General features: G+C 47.3%; 1 protein-coding gene across 3 annotated transcripts; it reads right to left on the bottom strand.

The window, feature by feature from the left end:
- Window positions 1-1,374: 1,374 nt before the first annotated feature.
- On the bottom strand, window positions 1,375-14,701 carry acvrl1 (activin A receptor like type 1). Of its 3 annotated transcripts, none has more exons than XM_029246270.1 (11): window positions 14,387-14,701; window positions 8,846-8,926; window positions 7,651-7,683; window positions 7,219-7,452; window positions 5,952-6,148; window positions 5,367-5,466; window positions 4,897-5,043; window positions 4,452-4,727; window positions 3,861-4,058; window positions 2,223-2,353; window positions 1,375-1,879 (listed from the first exon to the last, which is right to left on the bottom strand). In XM_029246270.1, the coding sequence occupies exons 2-11, from the start codon at window positions 8,922-8,924 to the stop codon at window positions 1,733-1,735; spliced, it is 1,542 nt and encodes a 513-aa protein (XP_029102103.1). In that variant the 5' UTR covers window positions 8,925-8,926; window positions 14,387-14,701; the 3' UTR covers window positions 1,375-1,732. The 3 variants fall into 3 exon arrangements, with proteins under 3 accessions (XP_029102103.1, XP_018616159.1, XP_018616160.1); XM_018760643.2 differs by lacking the exon at window positions 14,387-14,701 and adding an exon at window positions 13,286-14,002; XM_018760644.2 differs by lacking the exon at window positions 14,387-14,701 and adding an exon at window positions 13,286-14,002 and having other exon boundaries at window positions 5,952-6,145.
- Between the last annotated feature and the right edge of the window lie 832 nt (window positions 14,702-15,533).

Below are 15,533 nucleotides of genomic sequence, written 5' to 3'. Positions count from 1 at the left end.
AGATGGGGGCTTTGAAGGAGTATTATCTCTCTGAAGTTCACCCACTCCCACAGTGCTGCAGACAGATATATACAGTACTCAGACCCAGGCATGTTCGGGCTCCAGATATAGACACACCGGCACACATGGATTCACCACGGTGTCACAGCTACGCAGACCAGTGGTGCCGCCAGGCCGGCAGTCGCACATACGTACTCCAAGCACTTGCCAAACCGAGCCGTGTACTTCGCCGAGACGGCCCTCACCAGAAGCGCGTGCATTTGGCGAATCGGTTCCCATGCAGAACTTATCCACGATGTCTCTTTGCAGAAGAGTAAATATAGTCCGGCGTGTAACTCGATCACGAGTGGAGCGCCGAATTAGATTTGGGTGTCGGAATTGCGCGCGGCGCTCCTGGGCCTCGGCGATGAGCCATCTGCTGGTTGTCACGGAATCGAGCGTTTAAATGCCGCCGTTTGAGAGGAGCGAAACGCGGGATACGAAGGCTGTATGAGCAATGTAGAAAACGTGTAACCGATCGGCTCTCCGAGGGTTTGTCTAATTAAGAGGAATCGCCTTTTTGCTTGTTTTTCACAGAATATGCTGGAACAATGGTGTGTGTGTGTGTGTGTGTGTGTGTGTGTGTGTGTGTATGTGTGTGTGTGTGTGTGTGTAAGCAGGAGGGGGTCGAGGCTTGCTGATGGCTAAATTCCTCAAAGAGGGGTTACTCTGGGCCTGCAGGGTGTAGCCAGGCAGCAGCAGACCAAGTGGAGTCACACTCCGCCCCCTAGTGGACACCTACATTTAACTCTTGGTCCTTTGTTGACAACATGCAGCACACAAATAAAAGCATAAACACCTCCAATCACAATCACTGTGACTGTGTAACACATGCCATGTTTAATGTGCCCGAATTGCTTTATTCGTCCCTCTAACATTCTTTAAATGTTTTAGCCTGTGATTAGACTGATTATACAGTCCTATTTCTAAATGTATTCTCACAGCAGTTTACAAATATAAATACTGTCTACTGAATTTCATTATGAAGATATTATTATAAAAATAAATCAAAAACACTTATATGTAACAAAATACATACTTTTGACATCCGGTTGCATTTAAAGTCAATGCTAGTCAAAGATGCGTATGTCGTTCTTATAGCGATCGATAAAAAGTTCTTTAGTTTGGAGCTCCTTTCTGCAGAAGAAGGCTCTTATTAAGACTGCAAGAGAGGCATTTAAATATTTGTCTTGATATGCAAACTGCATGTAAAAGTCAGCTGAGCTGGTATGTTTTACTGCTGCCGAAACATGAAAAACAAAACATTATTTTTCTTTCCCTGATGCTGCCCTAGAAGCTGGGAGCCTGCCGGGAAGAAGGTTCAAGAAGTTGTGCAAAGGACGCTGCGTGGATGGGTCCAGAGTGTGTCTGTGAGGCGAGGTGGCTGATCGGCGCGCTGCTGTTGGACAGTGCGGAAGGGCACGAGGTGAAGGTGAAGAGCCCATGGAGCTGAAAGGGCAGGGCTGCAGTCCTCCCAGTAAAAAACACGGAACGCTCTTCTTTGTTGCGTCCTTGAAAAAGGGAGCGAACCCAGCTAGTGGTGACACACTAATGCATCCGGCCAAGTTCAATAACCCCGTAAATCTTATTATGCACGGTGGATTCACATAACCTTGACGGATTCAGCTTTCCAGAGATGGAGCCATTGAGCGGCTGAACGTTAGCCGGGAGTTCTCGTATAGCCGTCTGTGGCCTAGAAGTCCTGTTTCATTTTGCTGGGGCTGTAGTCCTGATCCTGGTCCAGCTTGGACAGGGTCTTGCGCACGCGGAGAGCGGTGAGCCGAGCCGAGGGGCTCTGGAACCAGCATTCCCTCATGATCTTGGCAATGGTGGACAGAATCTGGACACACAGAGGAGGAGGAACAGTGAGATCGGGATAGCCGAACATTGCCGTGTCCCTTTACACTGGATCTTTGGTCGAAAAACATCACAGAGAGCAAAAAGCCACTTCTCTCACTGAATTATGCTCAAGATTGCACGACGACATGCCTGAAAGTAAAACTTTAGGAAGGGAGACATACGGTAAGTAGGAGCGGCTGAGAGTCCTAGTGATGGCAGTGACTGCGCTGGAAAATTAAAGAATCTCGAGCGCACGTCACGTCTCTCGTTCCTTAAGACACAGTAGATTCTATGGCGCACAAGAGCGAAGGACTGTTCCTCTACACGTGCTGCGGAGGGCTCACCGGGTGCGAGTGCAGGCGGTTGTGAAGGCTCGGCCTCTGCTGGTCCACGCATACCACCTTTTTCATCTCCTCAAAGCTAGGGTCAGAGGGCACCGCGTCAAAGAAGGGAGGCCGATACTCCTCCACAATTCCTTGGGGCAGAACAGAAAGAGGACTGAATGTTCAAGGACCTCCCCGCTGGGCAAGAGGAAGGAGGCTGGAGCCAAGTGAAATGGCACACAGTGACATGAAACTCACACTGAATGTGTAACCAGGGTCCTGCTGCAATGAGCCCCGGGTACAGTACAGATTACTGTATATATTTACATTTATTCATTTTCCTGACACTTTTCTCTAAAGTTAAAATTATTTACTTATTTGTACAGTGTACCTGTGCAGGTCAAGGGTGCTACAGCCGGAGGTGAGATTCAAACCTTTGACCTTCGGGTCCAAAGGCAGCAACTCAAGCCAACCACGCTACCAGCTGCCCCCGTCACCCTCTATTAACCTCCTAATCTCTATTAGCACGATTAGAGATTTTTTTTTACCAGCAGCAGTGGATGAAGCCTCTACGTTCTCAGTCTGAGTGTTTAAAATACAGTAGAACACTGAAGTTGAATGTTCAAATGACACATTTATAAATGAGGTGTTATAAATCACGTTCTGATATACTGTTTAGTTATCAGTCGTATATCTGCTGTGCCACGAGCGTACACACCCTCCATATTTTCCATCTTTCTTTTCAGGATTTTTAACAGTCAGCAACGGCTAGAGAGGTCAAAACCCTATCGAGCTGCATTGCTCTGTTCTCACTGTACCGCTGCTGTGGGCCAAGAATGCACTGAAACATTAGAAGTGAATGCGAGGATAAACACGAAAGCTGTACATTGAATTAGAGAGAGAGAGAAATGGCCCGAGAAAGATTTGCCGGGGTCCCTAGAGCGGGTCCTGTGTTTGTTGGAGCTCTGCACAGAACTCGTGTCTGGGCTGAGTGCTGACACCAGATAAGACTGTTTATAATTACTGGAGCGCTAATCGGAGCAGAGGATACCAGACAGCGAAGGAGAAACCAGAGACGGACAGTGCGATGACTGAAGAGCTGTAGGCTGTTCTGCTATGACTGCCCCCCTGGCCAGTTCCTTTTGCTCTTTTTATTACTGTCATAAATCTCAGATTAAGAAGAAAACACCCATTATGATTACTAGAAAGGTTAGCCAGGGTGTTTATTTATGCACTGCCTAGTTCCTGGAGAAGGGTTAATCAAATCTCCATAATTGTTTCTGTTTCAGTGTAAGTGTCATTAAATGTAGCAATAATCATAACGACTTTGCCTTTTCCATGTTGAAATGCTATATTTGCCGAGACAAATAACACCGTCTTTCAGATCCAACAGTTCTTTTCACTTCTAACGAACTTCAGAAGAAACCTGCTGCGCGCATGGGATGAAGCACACATTATTAAAAGTAACAGGATGTTAATTTTGTTACAAAACACTGAAAATTATGTTCTCCATTCAAAATTCTATCTGGGATTAAAAAAGGAACTCAGCAGCTTTGCAATGGACACAACAGCCCAGGAACATGAAAATGAGGGTACTGCACCATGTGCCCGAATGGGAAGAGCGGAAAATAAAAAGGCACTAAGAAACGGGAGAGGTACCGTTTACCACGGTCCTACGAGTGATCTCCCACAGAACCAAGCCGAGGGCCCATATGTCAGTCTGCTTGTAGGATTCGAAGACATCCATCCGAATGGTTTCGTCGAGAACTTCAGGGGCCATGTAACGCTTGGTTCCGACCCGAGGGTTGTTGCCCACGTCCAGGTAATCTGTGGTCTGAGAGTGTATGACCGCCAGGCCTGAAGGGACAGAGCGCTGCATCAGTAGTGCCGTTTCACTGCACAAATCTCTCACCATGAAGCTGTTGCACCCACTGAACTCCACGAAGGGCCACATGTAGAGACAAGCTCCCACGTTTGTCCAGTGGGCTCCCCTCCATGGAGGGAGCCATCATTCTATTATTTATTTATTACTTGTGCATTTAAATGGTGCTTATCTCCAACGTGAATTACAATGTTAAGTTTGTAAATTAACCTACTTAGAATTATTAGCCATTAAACAGCTGGGTCATTTTTTACTGGAGTGATTCAGGGCATCTTGCTCAACGGGAGTTCAAACCCAAGACCTCCGATGGCAGGGCGACAGCTGTAATCACCGCACTCCCAGTCTGCGTCCTTGTTTCCCTCTCTCACCCAGGTCTGCGATACAGCACTGGCCGTTCTTCTTCACCAGAATGTTGCGACTCTTGAGGTCCCGATGGGCGATGGCGGGCTTGCCCTGGAAGCTGCGTATCTCCGTGTGCAGGTGCACGAGGCCACAGGCCACCGACTGGCACATGCGCAGGCAGCCTTCGGGGTCCAGGCTGCTGTACTGGAGGAAGTCATAAAGGGAGCCCAGCTCATGGTAGTGTGTGATCAGCCAAAGCTGGGTACTCGAGTTTTTGGACGTCATGTCGGAGGCTATGAAACCTACAGATGAAGTAGAAAAAGGGAGAACACAGCTTGTTGAGGACTGAGCGGAGTGTTCAGCGCTGCATGGGAGCTGGACATATGCTCTGTGTTTTGGAGTATCTGTCAGTGGTAACATTGAGGTAAATCCCGGGAAGCACACCGCCCAGCAGAGCGCTGGAGGTCTCACCCAGGATGTTCTCATGCCGGAGCTGAACGGTGTTGTAGATCTCGGTCTCGCGGAACCAGGACTGCTCATCTCGAGAGGAGAAGATCTTCACGGCTACGCTCTCCCCCATCCACGTGCCCCGCCACACCTCACCGTAACGGCCCTTCCCTGGAGGGAATGCAGCAGACCAACACGCTCCGTCAAGGACCGACACAAAGGTTGCTGCAGGTCGACAGTGGCAGGCAGCAGGTGGTTTATTTTAAGGCCTTTCGAGCAACTTTACATCTCTTTATTTGAAATGAAACTGAAGGTCGAAACCGTGTTCCTCCTGTGGCGCGTACCCAATTAATGGCACAATTTATTTGGTTATCCTGTGTTTCTGAGATTGTGAGACTAAGCGCTTGCGCAACTAAACGTTGCTGCACTTGCAAGAGATCACCATGACTGAGAAACTCCGCGTGTGGGTGTGCGTGTGGAAGTCGATTTCTCACCGACACACTCAACAAGAGAGATCTGCCGGGCCATCGTCCTCTGTACCAGGTAGGGCAGACCTGTGCCGCTGCCCGACGTGCAGAACTCATCAAATATGTCCTGCAGATGAGAGCGAGAGGCACATCCATCGTACTGACACAGCGGGAAGCGTTTCCGTCATGCTGCAGAGGAGCCCTGTGCGACCACAGAAGTGAAACTTGAGATCTCGCATTTTACCACGCTGGATGAACTCGATGTGGCTAAACTTCTCCCCCCTGCAGAGATTGCAGTGACTCACTGAGAAAGAGCGAGGCTGAATTTACTGTGGATCGCTACCTAGAGACTTACTGGTGGGCGGAGCAAAGAGACGAATGACACGAAAAAGGACTAGAACTGCACCGAATTTTCAGAGCTTCAACCTCCGCTTTGTGACGTTAGTGACTGTCACCTTGAGGACTCACGCGCAGGACTTAGGGTCCAAGGAATCTACAAAAATCTGTGGTCGGCACCTCCATTTTCTACCACACGGCAGCCCTAATACACCTTTGGCTATTGGTGCCTCATCCGTGACCACGAACGTTTTGAAAGGATGGTTCAGAACCTACCCCGTAAGTAGGGTCTCCACCGTTGGGGACCTTCAGCATGTTTGTGTCTTGCTCTTCGAGTCGAGTCGGCCTGAGGTGCCGGTGCCGGAAGCGCAGCCAGAACACCAGACCACACATTGCCAGGGACAGGACTAGCAGGGCCAGCAGTGGAACCCCGACCAGAAGAACCAGGTTCTTCTTCTCTTTCTGTTCAACTACTGGACGCAAACAGGCGGAACACAGGCACAGAGTTACAAGAGCCAGAGATGCGGTTCTTTTGGGCCCGTTTTCGGTCAAAACATTGCTGATTCTGCCAGAAACTTTCACAAAGAAAAATAATTTAACAATGGATCAGTTACTACAATGAAACATTTATAGACCCCAGGTTAAATGAGACTCCTGCTGTAGAACCCCCTGAACCATTTACTTACCCTTGGCTGATATGGTAAAAATTATCCAGCTGTACAAAAAGGTAAATAAGTTTTAGCAGCAAAGTGTAAAAATGTAAAGGTGTCAACTAAATGAATAATTGTAAATACAGTGCAGACTGAAAGTATGTGAACCCTATACGGATGGTTTTTATTCCCGTATAAAATATTAAAATAAACTTGTAAAATCTAAATCACACACATACACACACACAGTCTGAAACTGCTTGTCCCAAGCAAGGTCACAGCGAGCCAGAGCCTAACCCGGCAACACAGGGCATAAGGCTGTAGGGGGAGGGGACACACCCAGGACGGGACGCCAGTCCATCACAAGGCATTCCAAGTGGGACTCGAACCCCAGACTCGCCAGAGAGCGGGACCCAGCCAAACCCACTTTGCCCCCCCCCTTGTAAAATCTAAATGTTAAACCTTAGAATAAACTTATAAAATGAATGAATGACTGTGATTTACACCCCCTAATTCTACTTACCTACTTGGTTTAACCAATGACACTTGGGCTTCACTTATTTTTACACCTGCACTTCTTCTCTGTTTCTACTACACACACGATTTCCTCTAAAGCAACATACAGAATTGGTCATTACACACCTGTTATGTCACACGAGAAACACTGATTCTCATTAAATAACCATTTTGCGGTAAAACTAAGGGACAGAAGGGGCTCACACACTTTCAGGCAGCACCACTGTATAAGTGATGTTAGTTTGCTTGAAATTTGTTTCAATGAATCACAGCCAACAGCCACATTGTACAGGAACCTTTAGGTGGCAGCACTGACTGCAGGACTGAGGGAAAGGACACGATCTGTGACTCGCGAGAAGCGGGACATGTCTACTGACCTGGGACCGAGGGCACGCTTGTGTTGGCATTGCAGAGATGAGAGGAGCAGCAGTCGATGAACAGGTTGTGTATGCGGGGAACGAAACACTGCTCCTGCTGCGCCCTCTGGAAGCAGCCCCTCTGTGTGTCGCCTGAGATGTGGATGAAGAAGCAGCGGTGCCCCCAGCAGGTGTTGTTCTCACAGGGGTACCTGTTCTCGCACGCACACAGCACTTGGCGCTGCGTCGGTTGGTCTGGGCACACACACGCGGAGAGAAACGGCGAGAGACACCATAGTCAGAGGTGAGAAAATGTCAAACAGGATATTTCTGGAATTGCACAAAGTCTTGGGAGGTAAAAAAAAAAAAAAAAACACACACACAATAATAAAAAGAGCATCTAAGTAATAAGTGTGTGTACCCAGAGGAACAGCAAAATTCACCCCAACTTACTCGTTTCTGAAGGTGGGCTGAAAGAATCCTGGTCTGGTAAAAGAGGACAAAGGAGAGAAAACACATTTATGGAGTATTGAACCCAAATCAGGGAGATACAAGAAAAGGCAGCTCGTTCCACACAACGATACAGCAATTTTACACTGTTTGCTCTCTAATGTGTGAACACAGAGCTTCGAGCTGCAGCAGCGATGGCAGCGGAGAGCAGGAACAGTGGAGGCTGGCGGTCCACTTGCCTTTCTAGGGTTTTTGCCTGTGTTTTCAAGCCAGGGCGCTGAACCTCTACAGGATGGTGATAAGAGCACCAGGAGCCTGACAGCTTAGATTAGGTGGATTTAAATTTGACCGCAGCTTTCTGCTTGTTACACTTCATTTTTTCTTCAAGGTTCCCACCAGTGTGTATCGGGAGCTCTGATTTCCTCCCACAGTCCACTATTCAACGGTACTGGTGTCTTTAGGGGGGTGCAGTGGCGCAGTGGGTTGGACCTTGTCCTGCTCTCTGGTGGGTCTGGGGTTCGGGTCCCGCTTGGGGTGCCTTGTGATGCACTGGTGTCCTGCCCTGGGTGTGTCCCCTCCCCCTCCAGCCTTACGCCCTGTGTTGCCAGGTTAGGCTCTGGCTCCCCGTGACCCCAAATGGGACAAGCGGTTCAGAAATATGTGTGTGTGTGTGTGTGTGTGTGTGTGTGTGTGTGTGTGTGGTGTCTTTAGATTGCCCATACAGTAAAGGAGTATGTGTTTTGTGCCCATAGTGTATGATGAGCTGTCATCCTGTCCAGGGTGTGTCCCACCTTCCTCATTATATTCCCCGGGCTGAAGTCCAGGCCATGGTTACTCTGACTTGGATGGATGCTCACAATACCGTTCAGCTTGAAAGTGTGTGAACCCTTTGTGCCCCTTAATTCTACCACAAAACACTGTAGCTTTAGAGGAAATCCTGCGTAAAAATAAGTGAACCCCAAGATGCACTGGTTACACCAAGTAGGGAAGTAGAATCAGGGGTGTAAATCATCATCATTTATTCAATTAATAAATTTAAGATTTAGATTATATAAGTTAATCTGAGTATTTTATGCAAGAATAATGACCATCCCTACAAGGTTCATACACTTTCAAGCAACATCGCATGTGCAGACTGCGTGAGCACGGTAAAGGACAGGAGTGTAATGCCATCTTGTGTACGCGGACTTAGACTTACCTGCCTGAGATGTGACTAACCACAAGCCGGGTGTAGCCAGCAGCAGTGCGGGCAGCAGTGACACCATGGCTCTTTGCATATCTGTCAACCAGGAGGAGGACAACTTTTAATGCAAACACACCCCCATTCCCATTTAAATTGGTCATTTTGCTGCAGCAGTCACATTAGACAAACACACTCAGGAGGTTTCAAACTGCCTTTTCCCCGCTCGAACGTGAGTCACCCACATACAGTATCTGTTCCTCACTTGACTCGTGACGGAAAGCTGGTGAAACGCTGACTGTCTGAAACTGTGCGGCAATCTTTCCGCGCGTAGCTCTCAGAAACAACGCAACGGGCGTCATGCAAAATGGAGAACGTGCAGAAGTACAATTACAAATATCTAAACGAAACAGCGGCTTCCCACTGTTGCCAAAGGCACTTGGTGACTACAAAAAACAAGGATCTCACACGAGCCATCAAAGCATATCTCAATATGGCATCTCTCATCACAGAGGAGTACAAGGAGGCGCAGACTATCAGAGTATGCAGCATCACCTCTGCACCTGAGATTTATTCATTTAGCTGACACTTTTCTACAACGTGATCTACAATGTTAAGCTACTAACAATTATTTACCCATTTAAACAGCTGGATAATTTTACTGGAGCAATTCGGGGTAAGCACCTTGCTCAAGGCTACTACAAGTGGTTGTGGGATTTGAACCTGTGACCTCTGGGTCCAAAATTAACTACTCTAACCACTAGTCTACCAGGTACCCCTGTTGTCACTGTTAATCCTTGTTAATATGTTTGGAAGATCTGATTTTTGGATCATTATTCCGGTTTATTCTGCCCATCTTTAGATACCGAGATGCAGATATTTCAGTAACAGTCAGTTGCTACAGTTACTGGCTTCTGCTGGATTTCATACATTGAGAGTCTGCTAAATCGGTAATGTTTTATTTTTTTCAAAATGTTTGCCTTCAACTCAGAATAGAAGCAAATGTCACCACTTACAGTATACCTTTAACAACTTCGGCTTTAAACTAGCACAAAAGCTTTTATAGACTTCTTGTTCTCTTGACTCCATTTCACTTTCTCCTGGCTGCCATCACCATCCACACCTCTTCATCTCAGGCCCTCGGATCTCGAACTCTTCCCATCTGCCCTGACAGTCCCCTATGACGTATTTGTTTAGCTGGCTATCTTGGCATCTCTACTAAAGACCAAAAAAAGAGAAAAAACATCACCCACTACCGCAGCCCAGTCCCCGGACCACAAACAGAGGAAGTTATGAGCACAAAGACAACAGAGTCAAAGGGTCCAGTCAGTCTGCCTGCTTTCTAATTGCATCACTAAGTGAAGCGAGGGTGTGGAGGGGGGTCTCCGGCCCCTGTGCTGCTCGGCACGCCGGCTCCGAGGCCATTCTGAGCGCAGAGTAAATATTGACGGTTGTGCTTCCTGCCGCTGAGGAGCCGCACCCGGCTCTCCGGCGAGACCCGCAGGTCTGCCCATTGTTTGGATCTGGGCTTCCAGAGCTCACGTGAGGAGGACAGGGAGCGGGAGGCCGGCGAGAGGGGCTCTGGATTGCATTTGTTTTGCGTCAGCGGCACCGATTTATAAAATGTGCACGCTGCCATTGTAAATGTTGTAGGATCATTATTGTTAGGTAAGAAAAACACTTAGCGTTCTCTGAGCAAGCTCACTCTCAGAGTGTCAATTACGGCATTGGAGGCTCCTTCCCGGTTAGTGGAAATTTAAAAAAAAAAAAAAAAAATTCTGCAGTTAAGAACTTTGTAAGAAATATCACTCACTCAAACCAAAACTCTGCTTGTTTTTTCTTCCCTTACAATATCCCGTCGAAAAAATACTATACTGTACTCCAGAGAGACATGCTTCTTTTCCACGGTCTGTAGTCCTTAAAGATAATAAATGTTGTCAGTTGTAATTCTTTATCAATAGGTCATTGTGTACATAACAAAACTGGTTCAGCTGAAGCAGGGATTTGAATTCAGAGCACATAAGTGTACTGTGGTAAGCAGCTGTTATGTGCTTTCTGTAGCCAGTCTGCATAGAATCAGTGATACGCAGCCACTGCACTGTAGGACCCCCTCCCGGCATTAGTGAGACTCCTATCTGTCCCTGCTGATCTCCCCTAAGAGCTCTCCCCATCGAGGAGTACACACCTCCAAGAATGCACAGTGGACCCACTTCCTCCATGTGAACTGCAACGAAACAGCTGGTACCATAGTAACTGTCAGTAGTGTGGTCTTCAGGGAGGAACAGCTTATTGATACCCTTACTGCCACCGTCTGACAGGCAACTTTTCCTCCTGGCCTGTGAAGCGTTTGGTGGTGTAATTAATGCAATGGGTACAGAGAGTTGCCTGCACACACACTAGGGGAGATACACTGCTGTAACTCTATGCCATGCAGCAGACATACAGAATATCCATCAATCCATCCATCCATCTATTGTCAACAACCACCTGTCCCAAGGGGGGTTGCAAAGAGCCAGAGCCAAACCCAGCAGCATATGGTGCAGGGCCAAGGTTGGGGACACACCCAGAACAAGATGCCAGTCCATCTCAAGGCACCCCAAGCAGGACATGAACCCCAGACCCACCACACAGCAGGCACCAGCTGAACCTGCCGCACCACCACATCCCCCCTTACAGAACATGTAAAAATTAAGATTCTAGACTGTTCAATACCTTCGAGTTCTGAAATGGCCTTCAGTTAATAAAAAAAAAAAAAAAAGCTAAATTTTACATTGAAAAAGTGTTAGTAATTTTACATTACACTTTCACGCTAAAATCTCACGATATCGGAAAATGTGCTCTACATTAAATTTTTACAGAATTTTCAGCTGGGAAACCAAGAGGAACTAAAGCCCTGGCATCCAACTAGCCACCCACACTTAATGCTATTTTCATGAAGAACAGGAAAGAAAAAAAAAAAAAAAAAAAAAAACTTCCAAAAAAAGAAATTTCACTCAATGGCTCCTGAACACTTGAGACAAGTCAAGGTCCACAGATGGTTAGTGTTTCCCCCCTGTGGTAATTATAATACCGTGGCACATTCAAAATACCACCAAAAAAAGAAACTTGAGAATAATATTTATTTACACAGGCACACACACATATGTATATACATGTATAAGTATGTGTGTAATATACACATACACCAATATACAATGTATATTGTATATACATATATATACACAATATATAGAATATGCATATATAATGTCTGTAATACACATATATGTTTATATATATAAACTTGTATATACGAACCATATTTGTACACATATAAACATAACTGTTTTTGTCAGCATATTTACTCTGATGATTTGGAACAGGTTGCATCTTATCTAGCAACGAATACTTAAAAGCAGAAGTAATGTTTTTCTCCGGCTGCGCCCTTCTTTTCTGGATTTGCACCGTCCGCTGAACCGAATAATAACCACCGAAGAGCTACAGAGGCGAAGCCCTGCTGCGGAGCAGGTAAAAGAGCAGGTACGAATCATTCATGATGTGAACGTACAACTACGAGACACCAGGATTGACTCCTGGGCAGGTAGGAGGAATGTCTGAATAGACCTGTCAAATTCCCACAGGTGTGAAGACCCATCAAGCCTGCACTTAGTACGCTGTACTCGACGGTGTAAACTCTTATGTATAAGGGCCCCTAATATGAACAAAAAAAAAATATTTTACACTTACATTTATTTATTTAGCAGATGCTTTTCTCCAAAGAGACTTCCAATGAACCCTATGTAGTGTTAAGACCCCACACACCTTATTCACCGTGGTGACTTACACTGTTAGATACACTACTTACACTGGGTCACTCATCCATGCATTTTCATGTAACAGCGTTGATGGCACCTACACTCTTCACAAGGTGTGTGAAGAACACACACATAATGTTAGAGTACAGAGAGAAAGCAACATCAAGACAGGGTTAGTATAAATTTGGTATAATAAATCAACGTAGCATCACTTGTTTTGCTATAAATAACATAAATCAAGAAGCAAAACAACTAAGAGTGGCTCAGATTTATCAAGTTAAAACAGATCTATCTGGGTCTCTTACGTTTCATGACATTTATTTATTTATCACGAGACAAATAATAAGGGACGAGTATGATGCAGTGTAACAAACTAATGGAACCAGAAGTGTTCAGTTCTGCAGCCGGAAAAATGTGTGTCCCCTGCGTCAGTGCGAAAAAAATGTCCCGTGTCACTGATCTTCAGTTCCCGTTCATACGCTACCCTGTTTTACCATGAATGACACGGAGCCCCGCCGCGCGGCACGTCCTTCCCGCAGTAAGAGACGCTTCTCGCTCCGTAAATCGGGGCTCCTCTCTTCTACATGATACGCTACAGACACGTACTATACTATAGTACGGCATCAAAAACACGGTAAAAGAGTTTCTGCCTTATAAACTTTACCTGATCGCTAGACTCTTGTCTCTTCCTGCACGGAGACGGAGGTTCGTTCGGTTCGCTCGCTGGATGGACACACTGACTCACTCACTCACGAAGTCACCCGAGTGTCGAGGAGCTCCGAACCACAGCGCACATGGCCCATATTAAAAACAAAGTGTGTGTTCGATTCTTTCCAGAACTCCACACACACACACAGCGCTTGCTTCTGTGGCGTCAGATCGCGTCCATGTGGCTCCTCTTCCCCAGAACTTCTCCGCACTTACTCAACCTCCTCCTGCAGACCTTTTTTTTCTTTTTTAACCCCCACCCCACGCAAGGGATTTCAAACGTAGTAGTAGGAGGACATTCCGCGGGAGTCGGTCGCGAGCGAGCCCTTTAAAAAGAAGGAACTTCACAAGAAGCAAAACACAGCCGGCGCGAGGAACGTCCTTCCAAGTATGCGCGGGACATGTCGGGTCAGATCCGCGAGGCGCCGAGGCTGCTGCGGGTGCGACTGCGGACGATCCCGCGGGGCTCTATCGCGCTCGCCATCAACATCATCTCCGGATAAACAGGCAGTGGGATCGCTGCCTTCCGCTCGGCAGCAGCAGGCGGGACAGCGGCTCCGCACTGCCCACGGCGCGGACACTCAGTCCGGACAACGGACACGTCCAGATCCTGGAGCAAGATTACACTTCGAGAAGTGACACACTCTGCAGCGCACTGGCCAAACAGCGTGTGGGTCGCGGGGGGGGGGGGGGAGGCGGTTAAAACATCAGCAACGGTGCCCAAGGGCGTTACACCCAAACTTTGATGGGCCAACGCTGGCGTGATGGAGCGCCAGGGCTACACGTGCCCCGCCTCGCCTCGCCCCGCCCCCTCCGCCTGTTGACGGCCGTAGTCGCAACTCTCCGGACCTGGCGCCGTGTGGCCTCTGCTATTTTCTTGCTGCTGACGAGCTATTTTCTCTTTTGTTTTTATTTGCTTCGCGTTGCCGCACTTCAGCACGCGCTGCCTCCGCACGTCCACGAAACCCCCATCCACACCCACACCCCGCCCCGTATGCGTTACCCAGTCGAAGCGCTTCCTGTCGCTCTTTTGGCGGGAGCGGAAGGCGGATTTTACCTCTGTGGCCGCGCGCCCGCTAGCCCGCGCGCGCACTCTCTCCGGCGGCTCCTCCGACTGTGTGCGCGCCGCAATGGCATGTCCGGAGGTCGCGGTGCCCACCGGGACCAGAGCGGCGTCACGCACGCAGCGAGACAGGCGCCGCCAGTGGAGCCAGCCTGCGGGAACGCTGCCAGCACGCAGTGGGCAGGCCGGACACACTGACCATGGCCGGCTGTTTCTCAGTCTAAAAAAGCCCCAGGTTTTTTTTTTTTTTTTAAAATTTAAATTTCTTTGTGTTTTTTTTAAAGCCTTGTTCAGTTTGTAAAGTGCATTGGCACATAATTTCATTCCCAACAGTCTAGGTCATGGACATGTCCCAGATCTATGCATGGGTGCACTTTGATTTTTTTTTTTTTTAAAATTAATACAATCATTAATACAGGCTGTTAAATCATTTTAGCTGGGACAGAGGAGAGTATCAAAGTAATCTATGCTCCCTCCCTCAGAACTGCTGAATCCCTACCAGTGAATGCTGATCCCAAGAAGGATGTTAAAACTCATCTCTTTCAAACACACTTCTCTCCTGATCACTTGAGTCACATACATTTACACCGTGTATCATGATCATCTTTTTGTTTCTTCTCTAGGCTCTATAAACTTTTCCATAAGTAACATATGTGGGCAAAACAGTGGTAAAGTTGCTTTCATAGTTGTGTGTCTGTATCTAAAGGCCTTTTTTGCGAAATGCACGTGTTTACTTTGAGTTGTATGCTGCTTTGGAGAAAAACAGCTGCTGGATGAATAAAATTAAACGTCATGTAGTCTCCAAAATACCCCCCCCCCTTTGCTCCAAGGCTGTGCCCTTCTAACTAATTTGAGCCCCTGACCCCAGAGATGATACCCTGGTTTTAAAGGCCTTGAGAACACAACCATGAGAAACCGACAGCTTTCTGTCAGGGTGAGGAGTTCCATCCTGTGCTCTGCTGTTTTCTCATATTTTCTACTTTTATCTTTTTGGCCTTGGTCTTGGTGCACAGCTGGGAATACTCAGATTTAGCATGTAAGTACAAAGAACACATTTTTATTAGATCAGCATCTTTTTTCCCTCTTCTCCATTTATCAGTGTGATGGAGATGGTCTTTGTCAGTGCTGTATCTGACAGTCC

Source organism: Scleropages formosus, chromosome 19, assembly GCF_900964775.1.
Source record: "Scleropages formosus chromosome 19, fSclFor1.1, whole genome shotgun sequence".
Classification (NCBI taxonomy): domain Eukaryota; kingdom Metazoa; phylum Chordata; class Actinopteri; order Osteoglossiformes; family Osteoglossidae; genus Scleropages; species Scleropages formosus.
The sequence above is the reverse complement of the archived record's forward strand: the minus strand, read 5'-3'. Positions and strand labels throughout refer to the sequence as shown.

Excerpts from the sequence above, each read along its gene's own strand:
- acvrl1 (XM_029246270.1), bottom strand. The coding sequence starts at position 8,924 with ATGCAAAGAGCCATGGTGTCACTGCTGCCCGCACTGCTGCTGGCTACA. Across the intron at positions 7,684-8,845 it reads GTTAGTCACATCTCAGGCAG|ACCAGGATTCTTTCAGCCCA; the intron begins GTAAGTCTAAGT and ends CTCTTTTACCAG. Across the intron at positions 1,880-2,222 it reads ACCGCCTGCACTCGCACCCG|ATTCTGTCCACCATTGCCAA; the intron begins GTGAGCCCTCCG and ends CTGTGTGTCCAG.